Genomic DNA, 23,836 nt, shown 5'->3' with positions numbered 1-23,836 from the left:
TTGCTTCGGGCAAAGGGTGATGGTGGATGGATCCTAGCTACCTAACTCAGCACTGTCTGTACTGATTGGCAGTGGCTCTACAAGGTTCCAGGCAGGTGATGTTTTCCGTTTCACCTGGAGATGCTGGAGACTGTTCTGGGACCTGCAGCACCAGCGAGCTCTGGTCCTCCCTTAAGGAGTTAGGCGGCTCAATGGTCTGACTCTGTGGAAGCCACCATGCTATTCCCCTTTAAATTAGCCATGTATACAGAAAACATGAGAACTGGAATTTTGCTCTTGAATGGATTTTTGGATCGCCTGCATGCCAAGCACATACTTCTCCCACTGGGCCAGCACCCTTCCTCAGTGACTGAGCTCTCATTGCACACAGCCATCCAGCAAGCAAAAAAATGTTCTTGTTAGAAGGGCAGAGTGGGGAGCAAGAGATTCAGGGGCCGGTTTTAGACCCACAGTGCTTGGGTTTATTCTGTTGCCTGCTTGACATTGTGCCTCCTTCCCCCCTACCTTTTATTCCTATGAAAGTTTCACAGTGTCGCTGCTTGGGATTCTGGATAATCTATGGTGTTTTTCTTTTCAGTTTTTTAAATTAATTTCCCCCCAAAAAATTAAGACAAACAAACGTACATACATCCTAATTGTAATTAAACCAATCTTGATAACATTGTTAAGTGACTTCCTCAAATCCCCCTGGTTGAATTTCATTGTATTTCATTTTAACAGTTTTCCAAAATCAATCTTCTTAAAAAATAATAATAACTTGATCACTTCACAGCTTTCATTCTTTCTAATCTAGCTTGAAACATCTTAATTCCTATCCTTACATATTTAAATCCTAAGCCTATCTCATATTTGCAAGCTTTTCCAGTTAGGTTATCTTGACATAGTTAGCTAAATAATCTTAGAATTTTGTCCATTCTTCCTGGTACTCCTCCTCCTTCTGGTCGCGGACTCTTCCCGTCAGGTGGGCTAGCCCCGGGATTCTGGAGAATCCCACACCTCCCCTCTTGACGAAGCTGCCTGCAAAGCTGATCTGCCGAGGAAATGTCCTTCTGCAGGTATGGTTTCAATCCAAACAGCAAATACTAGTGGTCAACTCCAAAAGTGCGGTCAAGAAACCCTGCTTGCCAAAGAACAATTGAACGCACCCTTGAAGCTCCTTTGCAGCCATGTCTTTACCTTGACACCACGTATGATGCTAGATGTGGGGCCTGCGGGCCTGTCAAGATTCCCCACCTCTGCTCTATCTAGCCCGGCTGATGTTTTCAAATGGGGGTTAAAGCTGTGAAGCTGTTTGGATGCATGACTGGACTTGACTGTGGGCATTTCATTGTGCTGTGTCCCAGAGCCTTAAGGATGGGGTGGCCTAGGAACCTAAGACACCAGGTATATAAAAGTGAGGTCCACTACAGCCAACTTCATCCTGGATAGCACAAAGAACAATCCAGCCCTGGGGTGCATAATGAGAGGTCAAGGAATGCCACAATGGAGAGAAGCCCATCACCAAGAGAGCTGGCACAAGGGCTGAGAATTGTATCCCGCCTGCTTTCCACAGTAGCATTCCTACTCCCCTTCTCCTGATTTGGGGCAATGGGAGAGTGAACTCATTCCCCGCTTCTTCTAGTGGCGAGTCTCAGAGAGCCGCTTTGCTAGGGAGAGACAGACAATGGTTGGGAACACTTGGGTTCTTCTGAGCCGCTCTAAGGAAGACCGTATGCTGGATGTCCCACCCGCTGCCGCTCCACCAAGGTGCCACTATACTCACAGCAGGAGTTTGTAAGAGCGAGTCGGTAGCTAAGATATAAATCAATTGGGACGTTTGGAACCTGCACACCCCAAAACTGGTACTGGATTCCAGCCCACACCCATCCTTTCAATGGTACCGTCCCCCTCAGCTCACCTGGTGGCAGGCATTCTGGAAGAGGTGGTCCACCAAAAGCCAGATCTCCTTGGCCGCTCAGTGGAGTCATCACCATCCTGGGGTACGATATCCAGAAACTGCTTCTCCTGGAGGTCCAATGACAAGCGGGACTGGCATGAGAGCCTGACAGAATGTGTGCCTGTATGCATTCTTCCCTTGCTCCAGCTGGGTGGACAAGTCTTGCCCTCTGAGGCCACAACTAGGGCTGGGCGATAGCTGGCTTTCAACACGGTGATATATCACTAGCTAAACATTGCAATACACCAATATAGCACGATGTCTGAAATAAGATGGAGCTATGTAGAGGCATTGGCTGGCTTCACGGTTTCCCCTGCATTGTGATTTTTGCTGCCCCCTGCAGGAGGGCAGGGGAAAGCTGAACCGGCAGAATCCACAGGGGCTGCAGGAATCTCGAGAAGCATTGTCTGGCTTCACAGTTTCCCCCCACATGGTGTTTTTTGCATAGTACACACACACATCATGATTCACAATATATTGCCAGGTCAGAAATTATGAAACCAGTCTCACTATCTAGACTTCAAGCTGATTTGAAAATATATCTATATTGACGTATCGCCCGGCCCTAGCCACAGCAAGCATCTCAAGGGGGAAAACAAAAAACAAATTGCTCGCACCCCAAATCCAAGCTCCCCCTCCCCTATTAATATGCAGCTCGTAATCCTCCCACTCCGGATGTGCAGTTCACCCAAAAGCTTACTAAATATGCAGCTGTGGACATGAGGTTTGGCTAACATTTTATTTAAATTGCTGGAACCTGCCCTGGGACCTTAGGGTGAAGGGCAGGAAATAAGTAAGAAAAACAGCAACAGAACATGGATGGGCCTTCATAGGTTGATGGGCTGCAGCCCCAGCCAGCATGATGAGATGAAGGGGTCACATGTTCACCACCCCTTGTCTAGAGCACGTTGCAGAGGCAGTGGTAGAAACTGAGCAACAGCTGGAGCCCCAGCCCACGACTTTGTCTGGGCAATGCAGCACACAGCAGCTGGTGAACCATGCCTCCGGTCTCCTTCCCATCTTCCTCTCCAGAAATGTTCAGGGTGGTTAGTTCTATCTCAAGCTACCACATTCAAGAGAAAGAGAAAGAGAGGAGGGGGGGAGCAAGAGAGCTTTAAGAGCACAGCAATGGCAAGCAGCCCATCACTAAAAGGAGTTGGCAAGGATGGAGAATTTGATCCGCTAATCCCCAGGGCAGCTGTTGATTAGGACCCAGTTCATCCCCCCTCCCCCCCCGCCAATACTCCCTGCCTCTGTCTTGAGAGAGAGAGAGAGAGAGAGAGAGAGAGAGAGAGAGAGTGTATTGGTGTGGGGAATGACACATACTGTATCAGAGTCTTAGTGCAAGAGTAGCTGGTGCCTGCTAAAGAACACAGGAGCCTTGCTGGGTTAGATCAGCATTTTGTTCCCACAATGGCCAACCACATGCCCTTGGGAGTCCATAGGGACACGGGGACAAGAGCACTCTGTCCATCATGTTCCCCAGAAACTGGTCATCAAAAGCATTAGGGTGGCTATCTAAAGAACTTTTAACTGAGTTAAGATTAAAAAAGGATGTGTACAAAAAATGGAAAAGGGGGGAAACCACCAAAGAGGAATTCAAACAAATAGCCAGCACGTGTAGACACAAAGTCAGAAAAGCTAAAGCACAGAATAAACTCAGGCTTGCTAGAGAGGTTAAAAGCAAAAAAAAAAAAAAAAAAAGGCTTTTATGGGTATGTTCGTAGCAAAAGGAAGAACAAAGAAACAGTGGGGTCACTCAGAGGAGAAGATGGTGAAATGCAAACAGGGGACACAGAAAGGGCTGAACTCCTCAATGCCTTCTTTGCCTCAGTCTTCTCCGATAAAGAAGACAATGCCCGACCTGTAGAATTTGGAGCAAATGATTCAGCAAAGGAAACGCAGCCTAGAATAACTAAGGAGATAGTACAAGAAAACTTGGCTAGTTTAGATGTATTCAAGTCTCCAGGGCCAGATAAACTGCATCCAAGAGTATTAAAAGAACTGGCAGATGTGATCTCAGAACCACTGGCAGTCATCTTTGAGAATTCCTGGAGAACAGGCGAAGTCCCGGCAGACTGGAGGAGGGCAAATGTTGTCCCTATTTTCAAAAAGGGGAAAAGAGAGGACCCAAATAATTACCGCCCAGTCATTCTGACATCAATACCAGGGAAGATTCTGGAGCAGATCATTAAGCAAACAGTCTGTGAGCACCTAGAAAGGAATGCTGTGATCACCAATAGTCAGCATGGATTTCTGAAAAATAAGTCATGTCAGACTAACCTGATCTCGTTTTTTGACAGAATTACAAGCCTGGTAGATGAAGGGAACGCAGTGGATGTAGCCTACCTTGATTTCAGCAAGGCATTTGACAAGGTGCCCCATGATATTCTTGTAAAGAAGCTGGTAAAATGCGGTCTTGACTATGCTACCACTCAGTGGATTTGTAACTGGCTGACTGACCGAACCCAAAGGGTTCTCATCAATGGTTCCTCTTCAAGCTGGAGAAGAGTGACTAGTGGGGTGCCACAGGGTTCTGTCTTGGGCCCGGTCTTATTGCACTTGGGCAAAAAAAATGAGAGGCACAAATACAAGATGGGGGACACCTGGCTTGAGAGCAGTACATGTGAAAAGGATCTAGGAGTCTTCGTTGACCACAAACTTGACATGAGCCAACAGTGTGACGCGGCAGCTAAAAAAGCCAATGCAATTCTGGGCTGCATCAATAGGAGTATAGCATCTAGATCAAGGGAAGTAATAGTGCCACTGTATTCTGCTCTGGTCAGACCTCACCTGGTGTACTGTGTCCAGTTCTGGGCACCACAATTCAAGAAGGACACTGACAAACTGGAACATGTCCAGAGGAGGGCAACCAAAATGGTCAAAGGCCTGGAAACGATGCCTTATGAGGAACGGCTAAGGGAGCTGGGCATGTTTAGCCTGGAGAAGAGGAGGTTAAGGGGTGATATGATAGCCATGTTCAAATATATAAAAGGATGTCACATAGAGGAGGGAGAAAGGTTGTTTTCTGCTGCTCCAGAGAAGCGGACACGGAGCAATGGATCCAAACTACAAGAAAGAAGATTCCACCTAAACATTAGGAAGAACTTCCTGACAGTAAGAGCTGTTCGACAGTGGAATTTGCTGCCATGGAGTGTGGTGGAGTCTCCTACTTTGGAGGTCTTTAAGCAGAGGCTTGACAACCATATGTCAGGAGTGCTCTGATGGTGTTTCCTGCTTGGCAGGGGGTTGGACTCGATGGCCCTTGTGGTCTCTTCCAACTCTATGATTCTATGATTCTATGTGGTTTGTGATAATAGTGGCAAGAAATAGCCACTGATAAACATATCCTCCATGATTCTAAATGTCTACAGCTGTCCAAATTGACAGTCACCACTGTCTCCTTGTGGCTAGGATAATACACCCAAGTAGATCTGATTTCGAGAGGAGTGACATTTCCCTGAGCCACCCCAAAGCAGCCACTACCGCTTCCCAAATGCCAGTGCTCAGGTGGTAAGAGTAAGCCAGAGTGGCATAGCCTGTGCAGCAGTGGCTGAGCACAGAGACAAGGAGAAAACTGGCTCTTGGGGCCAGAGGGGGCTGGCGCCTGCATCATGAGACTGGGCTTTCTGCCTCCCGTGCTGCCAATCGCAAGCGGACCCAGAGTCAAGCAGCGCAAAATCACTTACAAGCAGTGATGGCAAATTCTGGTTTCATCTCCGTTCTCCTCTGTCGAGTTCTACAAGGGCCACGTTGAGACTAGGGAAGAGACCAAAGCAGAGAGCTAGAGCCACCACCTGGACTGGATTTGAGTCAGAAGGCAGGCAGGTGCGGGTTGCCTGAGAGGAAAGTCAGGTTGGTGGGGTAGTGCCTTGTTTGCCCTAAGGGACCAGCTGCCACTGCATGGAGCAGCTGCTGATCGTTGACAAGGGCAACTCCATTTACGTGCCTTCGAGGCACATGCACACTGCCGCAAAGCTGGAAGGGGCACTTGAAGGGGCAAAAATGCCCCCCCCCAAGAGCACAAAAGCGGCAAAGTGGCATGGAAACAGCATCTCGACTCCCTCCCAGGAGCTTTGGCACCGACCTGTCAGGCCTGCGGAGAGTTGGAGCAAGGAGTTTTGCAGGGAGGCTGCTGGTTTTCAAAAGGCCTTTCAAAAGGGCTTCCGGAAGTTTAGAGGGTGTTTGCAGGCTTTTCCAATGCTGTCCCCAATATACGCAATTTCATTTAAACGCACGGTACCTCGGAACGCAACCCCCGTGTAAACGGGGCGTTGCCTGTACCTGATTTGAGCCCACTACAAGAACATCTAGAGGATAGCAAACCAACTGTTACCTTTTCTAGGAAGCTGTCTTCTGCCTGAGATCAGAGGAGGAAGGCAAGAGCAAAAGACAACCAAGGGTGTTAATGGCACAGGCCCTGAGAAGAGAAAGAAACAGCCCGTTGGCTGAACAGTATCTGGGCAGATGGCAGGGAAATGCACACAGCGAAAGGGCAGGTGGGAGGACCAGAACCTGGGATGACTCAGTCAAGGCAAACAAAGGGCATGAACAGCACACAGGAAGCGGATGCACAGCTACAGAAGCTGAAGCTGAATGCAGCGGAGGACCCCCAGCCCCCACATTTCTGAGTGGAAGAGCAGCTGTTTTTCAAGCAGGCAAGCAGAGTGGGAAGGGTAGACATCCAGCACATGAACCTGCCAGGTAAATCAACCCCTTTCCCTACCAGGTCAATAAGCCTGGTGACGGGAACTTCGCCAAGCGGCTGCCTCATCCAGCACAAGGCTTCCAAGGAGGTCCCGAAGCAGCTTGGTAGGTAGCTCCCACTGATGGTGAGGAAATAGTCCTTGCCACGGTCAAGGTGAAGGACAAAGCTAGCCTCAATCTTCTCTTCCTTGCGGACGTACACATCCAGGGAAATGTCCCGTCTCACCTAAAACGGGAGGAGGTCAGGTAGATACACTCTTTGGCACAGCCAAGTTGGCTTGTCTGTAAATTAAAAGTGAAGACAGTGAAGAATTGAACAGAAGGACACAATAGGAGCCTGCTGGATCAGGCCAATGGCCCATCTAGTACAGCATCCTGTTCTCCCAGGTGTATGGGGGAAACCTTAACTTCAAGAATTAGGAGAAGAAGCGACTCAGTGTTGGCTTTTTGCAGTATGGTAGTGCTGCAGAGAGCTTGCTGGGGAGACCATGCATTAAAAAGGGACTCAAAAGTACTTAAAGAAGGTTTTAATAAGAAAATCAAAAACTCCATTTACACTAAATACATCAACAAACCAGACCCAACCACCAACCCATCCCCCAGGGTAATGGGAGAGCTAGGTGCTGCTCCTTATATACTACACCCAGATGCTGACACACCTTAATCAAATACAACTCAGCAGCACCTGCTATGTTTCACAGCTGTAAAGCTGGGTCTTGTTAGTTTGCTCTGGCCCTTGCTCCGGCCCCTTAAAGACATACACATGGAGTGGAACAATGATGAACCTTTACATTTAAAGAAGCCCTTCAACATTTCCCCTGCTGTTCATCATTGTGGAACAAAAACATAAAGCATACTTTGTACATGTTTTTCATGTGTAACCTTTGGAAGTGCTTTAGTAAAAATGTCCGCAATTTGATTGTCACCTGGAACATATTTAAATACAACCATTTCATCAGCAATTAGTTTCTTTACAAACTGTAAACGTAACCTTAAGACTCTAGTGCGCTGCGTATTGGTCTCTGAACACAGGATAGCAAGGCCGCTCTGGGAATCAAGGTAAGCTTTTACTGGTAGTGTTACTTGCATCTGTAGGTCTGCAAATACTTGCAGATACCATTCTACATCACGAGTGGCCTGAACGCATGCACATAATTCACTCTCAGTTGTGGAGAGACAAATAATGTTTTGTGTCTGGGACTTCCATTCAAATGGACAACCGTTGTAACAAAACACCATACCAGACACACCCCTGCAATTATTTTGTTCTACTGCATGAGATGCATCGCAGAAAATTTCAAAACCTTTGTCAATACTTGTTGTAAACTGCAACCTATAATGTTTGGTATGTTTAAGGTACATTACCACTCTGCTCTTAAGAGCAGAAAAACATTGTGTGGCTTTTCCACAAATTGATGCATCTTTTAACAAAAGCTTAACTGTTTCATATTTTACACTTAGTGAATAACACAAATCATAATCTTCGCCTGGAATTTGTTGAAAACCCCTAGCAACTATTTTTGCCTTGTACCTTACAACTTCGTTTTTGTCATTCATTTTAACTCTATAAACCCATTTTGAATCAATAAGTCTCATATCTGGGGTTTGTGGTACAAGAGACCAAGTGTTATGCCCTTTTAAAGAAGCTATCTCAGAGTTCATAGCTTTATACCAATTTACAGCTTGGTGCTTAGGTAAATTCTGAACACCATTGTAGCTTTTTGGCTCAAAAACCGCCTTATTGGCATACACAGTATTAAAATGTTCATCTGCAAAACGTTGTGGCTTCTGCCTCTTTCTATCTGAACGTCTCAGTCCGGAAGGAGAGTCAGACTCCTCAGACTTAATGGGACTGAGTGAACTACTAGTTTCAGGTTGTAAATCATCATTGTCAGACTGAAGAGGTGCCTGTAGGCTAAGCTCACGGTCAGAAAACTCAAGAGAATCTAACCTCCCCTCAGGTGCCTGTGACTTTAAATCAAACAAATTATCAGATTCAACAGGCTTTTTGTCTTCTTCCATTAATTCAGAAGCACCATCCCCTGCTGCTGCTGCTCCTGCTTCCTCTTCTTCCTCAGTATCATTTATACCATTAGTATCTTGGAAAACAGCAACTCCATTCCAATTTACAGTTTGTATCATGCTTCTGGTAATATGAAATTTGCCAGTTGCTGGTATGTAAATTCTGTACGCCCCCTGCTGGTAGCCCATTAATTTTCCCTGAACACTACGTTCACCCAATTTCTGCTTAGCAGGATAATGCATAATTACATCTGAACCCCAAATACGTAGGTATTTCAGATTAGGGCGTTTTTTAAACAGCTTCTCATAGGGGGTGACATCTAAACCAGAATGATAACTGCGATTTCTAACATAACAAAAGGCATTGAGTGCTTCAGCCCAAAACGCTTTGGGCAGATTAGCATCGTGCAGATAAGTTTTAACCCCTGCCTGCAAGTCACGCTGCACAACTTCAACAAGCCCATTTTGCCAGGGACTTCAGGGGCAAGATAACTCATGAGTAGTCCCCTGCGCTTCCAGGAATTTCTCAAAATCCTCAGAAACAAATTCCCCGCCCCGGTCAGAAAACAGGTTCTTAATAGGTTTGTTAAAGTGCGTTTTTACCCAGTTGCAAAAAACCTTGTACTTCTCAAATGCTTGGGACTTCTCAGCTATTGCATAAGTCCAACAATATCTACTATACTGGTCTATCAGGGTAAGCCAGTACTTTGAACCTCCTAATGATGGTGGGAGTGGCCCAACTAAATCACAATGTACACGCTCAAATGGCTCAGTTACTTTCCTATCTAAGCACCTACCCTTGCGTGCAACCTTAATCTTATTCTTGCAACAGGATAGACATTTACATGGTTTTAAGTTGAGGCCATTGACAATATTCTTTGTCTTAATTACATCAGCAAAATTCAGGTGTCCCAGAATTCTGTGCGCCTCGTGGACACACCCAGAATGTGGCCTTACATTCCTCAACCCCTGGCTTGACTGTGCTGCTCTGCAATTTATAGGCGATTGGGAGTAGGTGCGAAAATACAGTCTATATAAACCATCAGATTCCCGGGCATACAATAGACCTTTGTTCCCATCGAAAAACTCACACATAGACTAAGAAACGCACAGTTATGCCTTGACGAGCAAAGCACCTTACTGATAATAAATTGTCCATTGACGGGCAGTAAATGCAGTTCGCTATTGTAATGTTTAAAGAGTCAAGTTTAACAGTACCCCTGCCAAGCGACTGCAGGACTTGTGAATTGGCTAAATGTACATTACCAATTTCCTCTTCGAAAGAAATAAACAAGCTTCGATCATTGCAAACGTGCTGAGATGCTCCTGAGTCGATAACAAAAGACTTCCACTTGGCATCTAATTCTTTTACGATCTGTTGTCCGAGCATGAAAAGCTCGTGGCTCGTTTCTGTCTTTACAGTACGATGTCGGCTGCTGGGCTGACGACCGTGATTGACGAACAGAAACAGACTTGGGAGTACTTTGCTTTCTTTTGGATCTGCAGTCCCTTGCAAAATGTCCTTGCTTATTGCAGAACAACGCTTTGCAGCTTTAAATGCAGTTGTATCACCACAGGTTTGCATATGGTGTTCCTCATTCTTTCTGGAAATAGGAGTGCTTATGGCACAAGCCTCCCTTCTATCCAACTCGCCCATTAATCTTGCCGTTACCCCTTCCACAGTTAATTGTGCTGGTGGAACAGCAGATATCTGGCTAGCTATACCATCAAAGTCCTCATTAAGGGAACATAGAATGATAAAAATATACTGAATATCAGGTATCTCCATGTCCCTTCGAATTAATTCGCCGCGTATTGCCTCCAGACATCTCAAGTGTGCTGCCAAATCACCACCAGGCTGCAACTTCGTCTGGTACAACTGCTTGAAAAACGTCAATGCAGACGCTGACTCATTTCTAACATGCACTGCTGCAAGACTGTCCCACATTTCTTTGGCAGTTTTCTTATTCCTTATATAGACTACTTGCTGGTCACTGACTGCCAAATTAATTATCGCCCTGGCTTTCGCATCTCCTTTCGACCAAGCATAAGTTACAGGGTCAGGAGGGTCATCAGTTACATAGGTCCATATTTCTCTAGAGGTCAAAAGCACCTCCACCCGAAAAGACCATAAACTATAGTTCTCATCTGTCAGCTGTGGGAAGACCAGAGCCTTCTCAGCTTCAGGAACGCGGTCAACCATTCTGGATATCTTCCAGACCCACAAAAACTACGCTAACAGGAGAAGGAGTTTTCAAACCTTTCTCAGAGTCCAAAAATATGCAGTCATCCACTCAGCAGCTGGGCCCATAACCAAAGATGTTGGCTTTTTGCAGTATGGTAGCGCTGCAGAGAGCTTGCTGGGGAGACCATGCATTAAAAGGGGACTCAAAAGTACTTAAAGAAGGTTTTAATAAGAAAAACAAAAACTCCATTTACACTAAATACATCAACAAACCAGACCCAACCACCAACCCATCCCCCAGGGTAATGGGAGAGCTAGGTGCTGCTCCTTACATACTACACCCAGATGCTGACACACCTTAATCAAATACAACTCAGCAGCACCTGCTATGTTTCACAGCTGTAAAGCTGGGTCTTGTTAGTTTGCTCTGGCCCTTGCTCCGGCCCCTTAAAGACATACACATGGAGTGGAACAATGATGAACCTTTACATTTAAAGAAACCATTCAACACTCAGTTCCCACCCCCACCCCACTTTCCTCTCTAGTCCTCCAAAGCAGCAGCTGCACAGAAGATGGTGACAGGATACTGGGGGGTGAGAGAAAGTGATCCTAACAAAAGAATATAAAAAGGGAAAGGATTTTTGCGCCCCCAATGTTACTTTCTTTTTTAGTTAGTTTACATTTCATTGAGTTTTTAAAAGTTTGGCTAGTTCTATATGATCCCCAAGATATTTTTGTGCCTCCACAACATAAAAATACGCATTGTTTTAAAAAAGTAATTTTTGGACGGAATGCTCTCACTGGTTCCCTGCGATGCCAAAAGGTGTTTTGGGACCCTCCAGCATTGTTTGGCTTCAATTCATTTGTGTGTGTGTGTTTAAAGCTGGTCACACACACTTTTACACTTTGGGCTCAGCTGCTTTGACTTGCGGCCCTTGGAGGCTTGAGCATGGGGCAATGCAGCCCACAAATGTTAAGCCTCCCCTGCTCTACCAAACTCCCAAGGTTTGAGGGAGGAGGGTTGGGAAGAGGAGGAGAAAAGGAAGGCCTTCCCTAGATGAGCCTTGGGGTCCCTTTCCAACTCTACACTTCTCTGATTCCAGAGAGAGACGCGCTGGGCTCCAAGTATCCCTCGCAGGGCTCAGCGCGAAGCCATGGCTTCCAATCCTGGCTGTCACTGAGCTTGGGGATAAAGGAGAAGTGGAGGGTGACCTGCCCGTTGTTTGTGATCTGGAACTTCTCCTTCTGCAGCTGCCGGAACTTCACATTCTCAAATGGAAACTGGAGAGCAAAAGGGGGGGGGGGGGAAAGAGAGTGCTTGCCTTCAGCAGAGGCAAGGAAACGTGCTCCAGGGGGAAGTTTGTCCTTGGCCCCGGGCTCTCGTTTAGGGGACTGCACATGCAACAGGTCCACGTGGGGCTCTCCAGATATTGCTGCACTTGCCACTGGCCATGTTGGCTGGGGATGATGGGAGTTGTAGTCCAGCATCTGGAGGGCACCACGCTGGCTACCCCTGGAGTCTTTGCCTGCGAGGAAGAGGAAGAGGCTGCCGCTCAGTGGAAGGGCATCTGCCTTGCCTGCAAAGGTCCCAGGTTCTATCCCCAGCATCTCCAGGTAGGGCTGGGAGAGATCCCCCGGAAATCAAGACTGAGCTAGATGGGCCAAGGGCTTCTTTCCCCCCTGGTCTTTTTGCAGCAAACCCTCTTTAAGGGGTTGGAGAGGATCCTATTCGTCTTTACCTCCCTCCAGGGAGGGAAGGAATTCGTTCTCCATCCTGTCCATCAACTGAACAATATCCTCAAACACTTTCCGGTACCGTCGGTCAGCCACAACCTTCACCTATGGGGGGAGGACAGAGCACATTGTTGGGGCTATGGACTATAGGGTGGGGGCATGAGTTAAGAGCAGAAATGCCTGATGCACCCCCCTGTTCCCAGCCCTGAAAGAGGCAAGTACTGTAACTCTGAGAGCTTCCCCAGGATGGCAGCGGCTGTGACTTCCAGAGCCAATGGGCTGAAGCCAAATGCTCCATGCCAAGTACCACAGAAGCTCCATTGCATGAATGGAGCCAACGGTTAAGGTATACAGTTCAGCCCATGTGGTCTGCCATGCCTGCAGGACCAGCGTGTACTCAGAACAGTGGAAATTGGAAGCCTAGGGATTTAGCAGAGCCAAAACCTGCCCACTCCTTGCACCGGAAGTCATTGGCCAAGGAGGAGCTCTGTGGAAAGGGGCCTGGTTGTTGGTCAGGGCCTGCCCAGATTCAAGGAGGTGTCACATAGCAGGCAACTAAAAACCCTGAATAGACGATAGCCCTGGCCAGGGCAGGTGTTACCCCTGTGAGGAAGAGGGAGCTGACGGGCTTGTGGTCGCTCCTTTTCAATTCCATGTGGCTTCGGTAGCTGAGCTGATTCACGCTGCCTCCTCTCCAGAGGATTGGCTCACACCATGCTGGCACACGGCACTTCCCACTGCAAGGAGACAGGAGAGACACCAGGACTGTTGGACTGGCTGAGGCAACACACAAGGCTCACACAGTCAAACTTTGGCTCCACACACGGCCTGTGATCTTGACCACGGTCAACAGCTGGAGATGATGGGGCTTGGGAGTCCAACATCTGAAGGGGCGGACCTTGCAGGTGTGCAGGCATTTTGCCTCATGGAGAGAGTTGTTAGGAAATCAAAAGCTGCCTTCTACCAGGTCAGAATGAATTTCTGACCTCCCCCAGTTTGGATTCCTACATTGCAAGGGGTTGGACTAGATGACCCTCGTGATCCCTTCCAACCCCACAATTCATTAATTAAGTCTCCTCTGGCTGGCAGCAGCTCTCTATGGCCCAATCCTTTGTCAGGTGGAGGTGCCTTTCAACTTGAGACTCTGCATACAAAGCATATGGAACACCACCAAATGATGATCCTTCCCCAAAGCAAGGGGCCCCATTATTCTTGTTCAGACACTATTTTTTCAGTGATCCAAAAGAAGAAGAAGAAGAAGAGTTTGGATTTGATCTCCCGCTTTATCACTACCCGAAGGAGTCTCAAAGCGGCTAACATTCTCCTTTCCCTTCCTCCCCCACAACAAACACTCTGTGAGGTGAGTGGGGCTGAGAGACTTCAAAGAAGTGTGACTGGCCCAAGGTCACCCAGCAGCTGCATGTGGAGGAGCGGAGACGCAAACCCGGTTCCCCAGATTACGAGACTACCGCTCTTAACCACTACACCACACTGGCTCTCCCTTTCTGGCACCTGAAATGCTGCCCAAATACCCTTTCTGGCACCTGAAATGCTGCCCAAAGGAGCCTGCCGTTTTCCGGCTTCGTCACTACATGTTCCGCCTGTCCTTTTGATTTCCCCATTACCACAGCAAGAGCAATGAAACTAGCAGGCCTAGGTGGCTTCTGACAGTTGTCAAGAACCACAAGAATATGCCAAATCCTGGATGGTGAGGCTCAATGGCTACTAGCCATAATGGCCACAGAACATACTCCACCAAGAGAAGCAGTATGGCTTGGAGGAGGGGAGCGTGCTGTTGCACTCAGGTCCTGTTTGTCGGCTCCCCGAGAGGCATCTCATTGGCCAATGTGAGAACAGGATGCTGGGCCAGATGGACCAATGGCCTGATCCAGCAGGGCTGCTCTCATGCTCTTATGCCCTGGCAGACTCATCTCGAGAGAGCACCAAGTCTCATTCCCAGACTTCCTTGACACAAAGAGGATTCTCATTCAGCCTGCTGCACCTTTCAAGGAACTGCAACACCGCTTATACACACCACGAAACAGAGGATGCTGGTTATCAGGACAAATGTGGGGAAAAGGAGCCAAAACATTTCCAGAGACTTTGAGCAGGGATGGCTTGAGGAAGACAACATATCACAGCCTTGCATTTCACAACTCGCCTAGCAGCCTTTGGCAACCAGGAATGCCATGCAAGCAAAGTGAGCAGGTGAAGGAGAGCTGGATCTCTCTCTTCCTCCGTGGCTTGGTGTCCATTCTGGCTGCAGAGGAAAGGAAGTCCGTCCAGCCCTCAACTCTAGCCCTCCTCCAACAGCTTGCTTAGCACAAAGCCATGTTTAAAATATATTTTTTACTAGCCTGCTCAGGAGGATGGAAAGGCAGGACACTACTAGCATCTCAGCAGACTAGGAAAAACAAACAAGCCTTGCAGAAGAATGATTGAGAGGACTTACTTACAAAGGCTCAACTATCAAGCAGGATCTGTTTTAGAGTCGAATTTGTACGTCGGGATGAACTTGATCTCTCCCTCTGTGAAATCAGCAAAAGCTGTCTTTTGGGTACGCTGAATGTTTAGCTAAAGCCAAAAAGAAATCGCTAATCAGCAGAGAAGCAAAAGACCCCCTGTTGCCTGACAATGGAGTCTATTAACAGCCACTGTTGTGCTGGAAGACCAAGGTGAAGTACTAGTAGGGTAAAGGTAAAGGTAAAGGTAAAGGTAAAGGTAAAGGTAAAGGGACCCCTGGTTGGACAGTGTTCTCGAAGCTACAAACATGAGTCTGACCAAACTGCGGGAGGCAGTGGAAGACAGGAGTGCCTGGCATGCTCTGGTCCATGGGGTCACGAAGAGGCGGACATGACTAAACGACTAAACAACAACAAAGGGACCCCTGACCATTAGGTCCAGTTGTGACCGACTCTGGGGTTGCGGCGCTCATCTCACTTTATTGGCCAAGGGAGCCGGCGTACAGCTTCCGGGTCATGTGGCCAGCATGACTAAGCCGCTTCTGGTGAACCAGAGCACCACACAGAAACGGTGTTTACCTTCCCACCGGAGCAGTACCTATTTATCTACTTGCACTTAGACATGCTTTTGAACTGCTAGGTTGGCAGGAGCAGGGACCGAGCAAGGGAAGCTCACCCCGTCGCGGGGATTCGAACCGCCGACCTTCTGATCGTCAAGCCCTAGGCTCTGTGGTTTAACCCACAGCGCCACCCGCGTCCCTACTAGTAGGTTAGCCAAGTGCAAAAAAAAGGGGTATACCTGCTGAAATCCTATCTTATACACACTTATTAAAGGTACAGGATGCTTGTGCATTTTTGCCCCATGTCATCTTAAATTACTTTGCTGCATCACACGACAGGAAAATCCTCTAACTCAGGAGCAGCAGACACGTGGCCCTCACAATGCTGCAGAACTACAATTCCCACCATCCCTGATTACTGGCCATGATGGCTGGAGCCAACAGGAACTGCAGCTCAGTAACATCTGGCAGACCACAGGTTAGCCATACCTACAATATGCAATGTTATATGTACCAATAATCCATACAAACTGTTAACAACCACCAGAATATACCCCAACACTATGAGCAACTGCAAAACCATCCTCTTGCATCCTACGTTGGCTCCCGGGACGTTTCTGAGCACAATTCTGAGTGTTGGTGCCAACCTTTAAAGCCCTAAATGGCCTCAGCCCTGAAAGAGTGTCTCCATCCTCATTGTTCAGCCCAGGCATCAGGGTCCAGCACCGAGGGCCTTCTGGCGGTTTCCTCACTGTGAGAAGCGAAGTTACAGGGAACCAGGCAGATGGCCTTCTGAGTAGTGGCACCTGCCCTGTGGGACACCCTCCCGTCAGATGTCAAGGAGATAAGTAACTATACAGCCTTTAGGGAAGTTTTTAATGTTTTATGGTGGTTTTGCATATGTTGGAAGTCTGAGGCTGCCCCCCCTTGCCTTCCTTGCAGCATCCTTCTCAAAGGGCTAAGGCATGACTACGCTCACAGAGTTTAAATCCACCGTAAGGTGCAGCAATCAGGCCTCTGTTTCAACACAAAATACCAATGATCCTTATGCCAAGTGGGAGAAAGGTCGTCAACATGATGAACACACAAACCTTGGAGAGAAAAATGTAAAACAAAAAGCATCAGCAATTTAGTTGGACTTAATGGAAGTCTCTGCTGATAAGAACATGTGAGCAACGCAGATTTTCCAGACAGATGCAAAACCTAGAGCAGGAAACTTTAGACCTTTAGATATTGCTGGACAGCAGCTATGCTGGGGCTGATGGGAGTCCAACAACATCTGGAGCGTGTGCTGAGCTAGGAAAGCCCTCTAACTGGTAAATTGCAGAGCAGTCCTACTTATTCCAAGGCAACCCTCCAACTTAATTGGGACTTGCTTCTAATTCAGGTTGCACAAACCTGCAACCTTAAAAAGCATTTGTAGAAGTCGCAGTCATCCTATGTTCTTTGCTCCTAACTGCCTGAAAGTGGTTTCTCTAGCCTAGGCTGGGGTATCCCAGACAAAGGAAATAAACAGGGCAATATCCTAAACCACCACATATAACACAAAGATGTCTCTCACCTGGTCGTAGGTCAGAAGTCTCTGAAGCTCATTTTTAGTGATCAGATGACAATGCTGGAAAAAAGCAAAGCAACCACAGCTACAGGCTAGCTCACGGGGTCGGGGGTTGGGGGGCAGCCTGCTGCCACTTCCTGCAATATGTAGTAAGACTGATAACTAGGATTGGGCAGTATGATCATATTAGGCTAGTGCTCTGTGAACTAGACTGGCTCTTGAACTGCTTCCAGGCCCAATTCAAAGCATCCCATTTGGCCTTTCAAGTGTTTCAAGGTTTGGGAAAAGGGTACCAGAAGAAGGCCCACTTATGTTTGCACTGCCTCTCCACTGACTAGAATCCCTTTCCCAGGGAACTCCTGCTCTTTCAAGCATGGCAGGGCCTTTTCAGTCATGGCACCCGACCTTTCAGAATAATCTCCCAAAGAGGTTCACCTGGCCCCTGCTTTGATGTCCTTTCAGCAAAGACTTTTAGAATTTCCCCTGGTTCTTTAATTCATGGGCAGGGCACTTGTGGCCCTCCAAACCCTGCTGTAGTACACAGGAACATAGGAAGCTACCTTATATTGAGGCAGACCATTGACCCATCAAGCTCAGGACTGACTACATGGACTGGCAGCAGCTTTCAGGCAGAGATCATGCCCAGCCCTAGCTGCACACACTGGTGACTGAGCCTGGAACCTTCTCCATGCAAAATGGCTGCTCTGCTTTCGCGTTACTGCCCTTAACAAACTGCAACTCCCACCCCGATCACTGGAGAAGTTGCCTACATTTGCTATAATCTAATCTAATACATCTCTGCCACTCGGTTTATGTTGCTCTCTACTGGCTGCTCTAGTAGAAACCTTAGTGGTGCAGCTGCAGCAGCAGGGATCGCCGACACTGCACCCTCCTGGTGTTGCTGAAGTGGAACTCTCATGAGCCCCAGTCAGCAAGGCCAGTTCTTAGCAATTATGGGAATTTTGGTCTATCAACATTTGGAGAGCACTATGCTGCCTACCCTGAGCTACACACAGGCAGGAAAGTTACAGAAACATGACTCAATTTGCTTCTCCAGATAGCGGAGACCAGCAAGTTACATCAGCCAAGGCTCTCTCCCTCCAAGCCCTCGAAACGCACTCGTGTTTCATGATTGTCAGCTGCGGCAGACCCTGGTCAGGGGGCAGGAAGCTCATTTGGGCACAGATATCCTTGTAATCCTGGTTTCGGCGCTCAAAGTCTTCCACGTGGGCAGCAAGGTGGGAATTGACCATGCAGAAGCTGGTATTGTTGCAGACAAGCCTCACGGCCACACACCCCTTGTTACCCTGCAGGGGCAGAGCAAAGATGCCTGTTAGTGAGCAAGCAGGAAAGAGGGGGAAACTGGTTGGCAGAGATTAGAAAAACAGATAGACAGACAGAAAGATAGACGTAGGGAATTCCGCTGTCAGGGTCTACTCCCCATCTTCCCCATGATGCCTGTGCCCACTGTCTCCCTCATCACTTCCTTGATGCAGCTGAGCTGGTCCTTCCGGACAAAGATGAGCAACATCATTCCGACTAGACGGACCAGCTGCACCTAGAAGATGCAAGGTACTGGGATGTCTACCAGCTCTGTTCATTGCTTGCTGTCCTGGGCCGGCTGGATGCAGATTGGAGTGGCAGGTGGCACCAACTGGGGATCCCCCAAGGGAAGAAGGCTCAGAGCCAGGGAACTGGTGGGGGGTCGTCAGAGGGAGAAGAGGGAGCAGACTGTGAGCAAGAGGAGGTGTTGGAAACTGAAGAGGCAGGAGGGCAGGAAGATTCTGTGACAAACAGCAGCCCAGAATCCGAGGCAGAAGTGGAGGCTGGAGGCGGGGGTCAAGAGGCAGAGATCAGGCAGGCTGCTGAAGAAGCCAGGGGGTCTCCCCATCCTGCTGCGATCAGCTCCCCTCCCTGCTGGTCTCCCAGAACACAGAGAAATTAAGAGGAGGGAGCAAAGACAGGCAAGGTGTCAGAGTCTCAGGTTGCTTGGGAAGGACCAGGGGGAGGAGGAGACTTCAGAGAGTGGTGGGAGGGTAGCAACCTTCAGCCTTCACAACTACCTCACTGGGGCAAGAGCTGTTGGGAAAGGTTTCTGTGATCACTAGGCCTGCACGGTTTGGGTTTCTATGAATAAAGAATGTTGGCTTCTTTTGAATAAAACACCACTGACACCAGGTGTTTTTTCTTGCTGACCTCCTCCTCCTCCTCACTCCAGCTCCTGACAGCTGTCTGGCTGCTGAAGAAATGGGTGGGGTTGGACTTACTTTCTTGTACTTGGAATTGGAACGCAAAGCCTTTTCCACAGCTGTCAGCCACTCTTGCTCCTTTGTCGAGTCCAAGTAGAAGAAAGCCTCTGTGCTCAGGTCCAGCTCCTGGAACCGAATGCCCAAGTGCCAAAGAGAAGGATGTGGAACTGCAGGAATAGGACTCCAATCGGAACAGACGTGCTGGTTAAATATGCAAAGACAACAGGAGTGTGCAAGGGCAGGCAAGATCAGGACCAATAACAAACAAGTAATACCAGCCACTTCTTCCTCAGCTTAGCTATTCGGGGCCCCAAAGGAGCTTTGCTAATGAAAGGAAAAAAAGCTTTTCCCTTGTATTTTTTAAGATGTGTCAGCCAGCCTGATATCTAAGCACTATCCCAGTAGCCACAGGCAACCAGAAATTCTTTGAAGGCAAGTGAGTTGGTTGATCTCTCCATTCTTCCTTCACCTGGCAACCTGGTTTCCAGGCTGGCTTTCCGGGAGCAGAAAACCACCTCTCAGATCTGCTGTGCCAAGCTTGTTTGCTAGAAGATTACCCCGTAACACCCTTGTCCTCTTTGCAAACCTCCTAAATGGCTAGCGTTCTGTGTTTCCATGCTGGCCATGAAGGAATGGGCATTCCTGACTCTGAAAACAGCACAGAAATACAGCCTGTCTAGTAAAGGGGTAAAAAGAGCAAGCTAAACAGCCTCTATAAAACAGTAGCATCTGAAGCTGCTAACCACATACTGATAAACATATCATAAAAGCAGACATGAAAAACAAATGGCCACTGGGTACTACTAACAGTGGGACACGGGTGGCGCTGTGGGTTAAACCACAGAGCCTAGGACTTGCAGATCAGAAGGTCTGCGGTTTGATTCCATGCGACGGGGTGAGCTCCCGTTGCTCGGTCCCTGCTCCTGCCAACCTAGCAGTTCGAAAGCACGTCCAAGTGCAAGTAGATCAATAAGTGCCGCTCCGGCGGGAAGGTAAATGGCGTTTCCATGCGCTGCTCTGGTTTGCCAGAAGCGGCTTAGTCAATCTGGCCACATGACCCGCAAGCTGCACGCTGGCTCCCTCGGCCAATAAAGTGAGATGAGCACCGCAACCCCATAGTCAACCACGACTGGACCTAATGGTCAGGGGTCCCTTTACCTTTACCTTACTACTAACAGTACAAGGAAATAACCAAAGCAAAAACTCAAAAACTTTGTTTGAAGTAGTAAGCTTAGCATTATAAGGATGACCCACACCAAGTGTTGGGGGGGGGGTCACACCTCCCTGTCCTCCAGCACAGCTTTTAGGAGGAGTTCCAAAGGTTTTGCTTCAGTTTTGGATTAACTGCATCTTGTCACAATGTCTGAAGCTGCACAAACCGCTTCATTTGAACCATGGCTCATTGAAACAAGCCAACTTCCAATCGTGGGTTTACAAAGCTGGTAAAATGAACCACCATAGGATCTGGACACACCAAACTGTGGTTAATTTAAAATCCAAGTGGAAGCTTCCCAATAGGCTTGGGGTGGGGGAGAGGTGTGCAAACCTGGAGGAGAGGCTGCCGTTCTGCTCATAATATGAAGCCACGGTTCAGTATGTGGCACCAAGGAAAATTGCCCACCACAACTAATACTTTCAATTACCCACCCATGTGGCCTGAGTGAACAGGACAGACTTTGCCTGGCACCCAACAATAAAGCTGTCATGTAGATGTCGCTTTCTCCAGCCCCAACTCTGATACAGGTTCCACTGGTCTTTGCACTTTTGCATGATCTGACCTGAAATTCTGGGTGTTGACATATGCCTTCTCTCTCTTGGCGAGGACGTGCTTGATGAGTCCCTCTCTCTGTCCGGACTGCGTATGTGTGGAAGGCACAAAGAGCTTGCGCATAGTGTGCGTCATTGGGGTTGCTTCTTGCTCATGCTCTCCTTGTCACGGATACGCCTCAGGGAGATGAGAACAGAACTCAAGTAGCCCTTAAAAGCAAGGAGGCGGGAGGGCACAGTACACCTCTAAGGCAACTTACAGCCTGCTTGGTGGCAGCGGTGGGGGTGGAGGCTCCCGGCGGGCACTCATTTGCTGATTCTGCAGGTTTCTTTCCTTCTCCATGAAGTTATCCTCGAATCCCAGAATTCCGGAGAGAGGAAAAGACTTCTGAGGTTAGAGAGGCTTCAGAACCGTTTGGGGACGTTTCGGGAAAGGAACTTAGAAAATGCTTAACTGCAGGAAAATGTTCCTGCCTCCGCACAGCACCACATTTGCCGGACAATTGCCTCTCAGCTTATGCATGTTTACGAAGGGTTGTGGAGGCAACAGGTCCTCCCCTCAAGGCCTTTTCCTCTAAAGGAGGTAGACTGGTCTTCTCCAATCCTCTGGCCACTGCTGAGTTTTCCAAACTTTCTGGCATATTGCGTGGAGCACCTTAACAGCATTATCTTTAACAAAATTTAATAGTTCAGCTGGAATATCATCACTTCCACTGGCCTTGTTATTAGCAGTGCTTTCTAAGGCCCATTTGACTTTGCTCTCCAGGATGTCAGGCTCAAGGTCAGCAACCACACTACCTGGGGTGTATGAGACATCCATATCTTTCTGGTATAATTCCTCTGTGTATTCTTGCCACCTCTTCTTGACGTCTTCTGCTTCTGTTAGGTCCTTTCCACCTTTGTCCTTTATTATGGTACTCTTTGTATGAAATGTTCCTTTCATAGCTCCAGTTTTCTTGAACAGATCTCTGGTTCTTCTCATTCTGTTGTTTTCCTCTATTTCTTTGCATTGCTCGTTTAAGAAGGCCCTCTTGTCTCTCCTTGCTATTTTTTGGAAATCTGCATTCAATTTCCTGTATCTTTCACTATCTCCCTCGCATTTTGCTTGCCTTCTCCAAGTCCACCTTTCCTTTTGAAGCAAAATGTCATTGAAATGGGGGAGAAATGCCCTGCATGAAGATCCCAGGGAGCACGTGAGGAGTCAAGGCTTCCCGCATGAAGGCCTCGCTTCCCCTAGAAGTCCCTGCCTCCTGGTCTGTGTTCGCTTTCTTCTTCAGGTACAGTGCCAGCATGTTCTGGATGGTGCACCTGCTTTCGGGGGAGAGCTTGTAGAACTGGTCCACACTAGAAGAATAGCCATGAGACGGGTGAGACTCCTGCAAGGCGTCCCCAAAGTCAGGGGAACATAAGCGCATTTGAAGAGCCTTGCTGGGTCAGGCCAAGGCCCATTCAGTCCCACATCCTGTTGGCATAGTGGTTCCTTCCAGATGCCCGTTTTTGTCAATTCATGATTGTTTCTATTCATGACAGTAGGAGGGCAGTTATATGTACGACTGTATTCAGTACTGTTCGTGCCTGCAAAGCTTTCGGGACAGACATACTCCGACCCTTCCAACCAGTGCCCCTAACTTCCAGCTGAAACCAGGTACCTTTTTCATACTACAAACGTTCTTCAGTGGTGAACCATGGCATCTCAAATTCCAGGGGAGCCCTGTACGATGCCAAAATTCAGTGCCCCCACGCCTCTTAAAGTCTATTCAACATCATAGTTGCGGTGTCCCCTGTGGGGCCCGCAAGGCTTCACGCCAGGGTGACCAAACCAGTTGCACTCCCCTAAATCCATCTAAATGTAATGGGGGGGATTGTCCCACTTAAGTTGCACTTTATAGCTCAAGAGGGCCCCTCTGGCTGATAAAAATATAGTTGCACAGGGGACGCATCACAGAACAAAATGACATGTAGTTGGTCCACCACAATTGCAAGATTTTTGCATCCTTCAGGAATGGTGTGTCCAGCTCCATCTGAGTCATCATCCAGGCACGCTGTGGAGCTGCATGGATGAGAGATGGGCATCTTCGGCCAGTCTGAGGTGAAGAGCTGGCAAGATCTCCTGTACTGAGCCGAAAAGCAAACTCTTTGGCCTCCGAGATCTCTCCTAACTCTCAGCAGCCCTCACTGTGAGCCATACTAGAGGAATTTTGTCCTGCTTTTGCTGAGCTACAACACAGGAGCGCACCCCCAGGTGGCCATGATGTGGTAACCCTGGCGAAGCATTGCAGAGCAACTGAGAAAGCAGAATGATGTTTGCGTGGACAGTCCATTAGAAAGCTGCACTATTGGACTTCCGGGGAGGCACCTCCGGCAATGGCGGAATTTCTCTGACCGGGAGGAATTTGCCCCATGGGAACTGGGTCTGACCGCCACGGCGAAGGCGGAGACCCGCAAAAAATCACAGGTGGGAGAAGCCTGTGAGTGTGGGATTCGGCGGGCACCTTTTGCGCCTCCCCTACTCACGGGGAAACCCGGTTTCGGGGGTCCAGAGCGACGTGGGGTGAGCGGTGCGGTGCTTTGAATCGTCTGCTTCTTCCACGGAGTGAAGCCACATAGCTGTTGCCGGAGAGCGCTGGCTTTTTCCTGTGGACAATTTGACTTTAAAGTA

General features: G+C 48.3%; 1 protein-coding gene and 1 long non-coding RNA gene across 2 annotated transcripts in view; one reads left to right on the top strand and one right to left on the bottom strand.

Annotated features, from left to right (window-relative positions):
- LOC310697728 overlaps window positions 1-23,836 on the top strand; it is a 984,178-nt gene that overhangs the window by 67,812 nt on the left and 892,530 nt on the right. The gene's annotated exons all lie outside the window — the stretch shown is intronic.
- LOC310697813 (inositol polyphosphate 5-phosphatase OCRL-like) lies at window positions 1,889-22,592 on the bottom strand (the record flags this gene model as incomplete). Its single annotated transcript, XM_083484444.1, is given in 16 exon segments — window positions 1,889-1,947; window positions 1,950-2,004; window positions 6,273-6,296; window positions 6,663-6,864; window positions 11,938-12,131; window positions 12,591-12,689; window positions 13,186-13,321; window positions 15,055-15,158; window positions 17,168-17,221; window positions 18,241-18,491; window positions 18,599-18,719; window positions 19,429-19,611; window positions 21,152-21,315; window positions 21,318-21,355; window positions 21,438-21,565; window positions 22,371-22,592. Coding segments are annotated over 16 exon segments (2,034 nt in total).

This window comes from Podarcis liolepis, assembly GCF_965112155.1.
Source record: "Podarcis liolepis genome assembly, chromosome: W".
Classification (NCBI taxonomy): domain Eukaryota; kingdom Metazoa; phylum Chordata; class Lepidosauria; order Squamata; family Lacertidae; genus Podarcis; species Podarcis liolepis.
The sequence above is the reverse complement of the archived record's forward strand: the minus strand, read 5'-3'. Positions and strand labels throughout refer to the sequence as shown.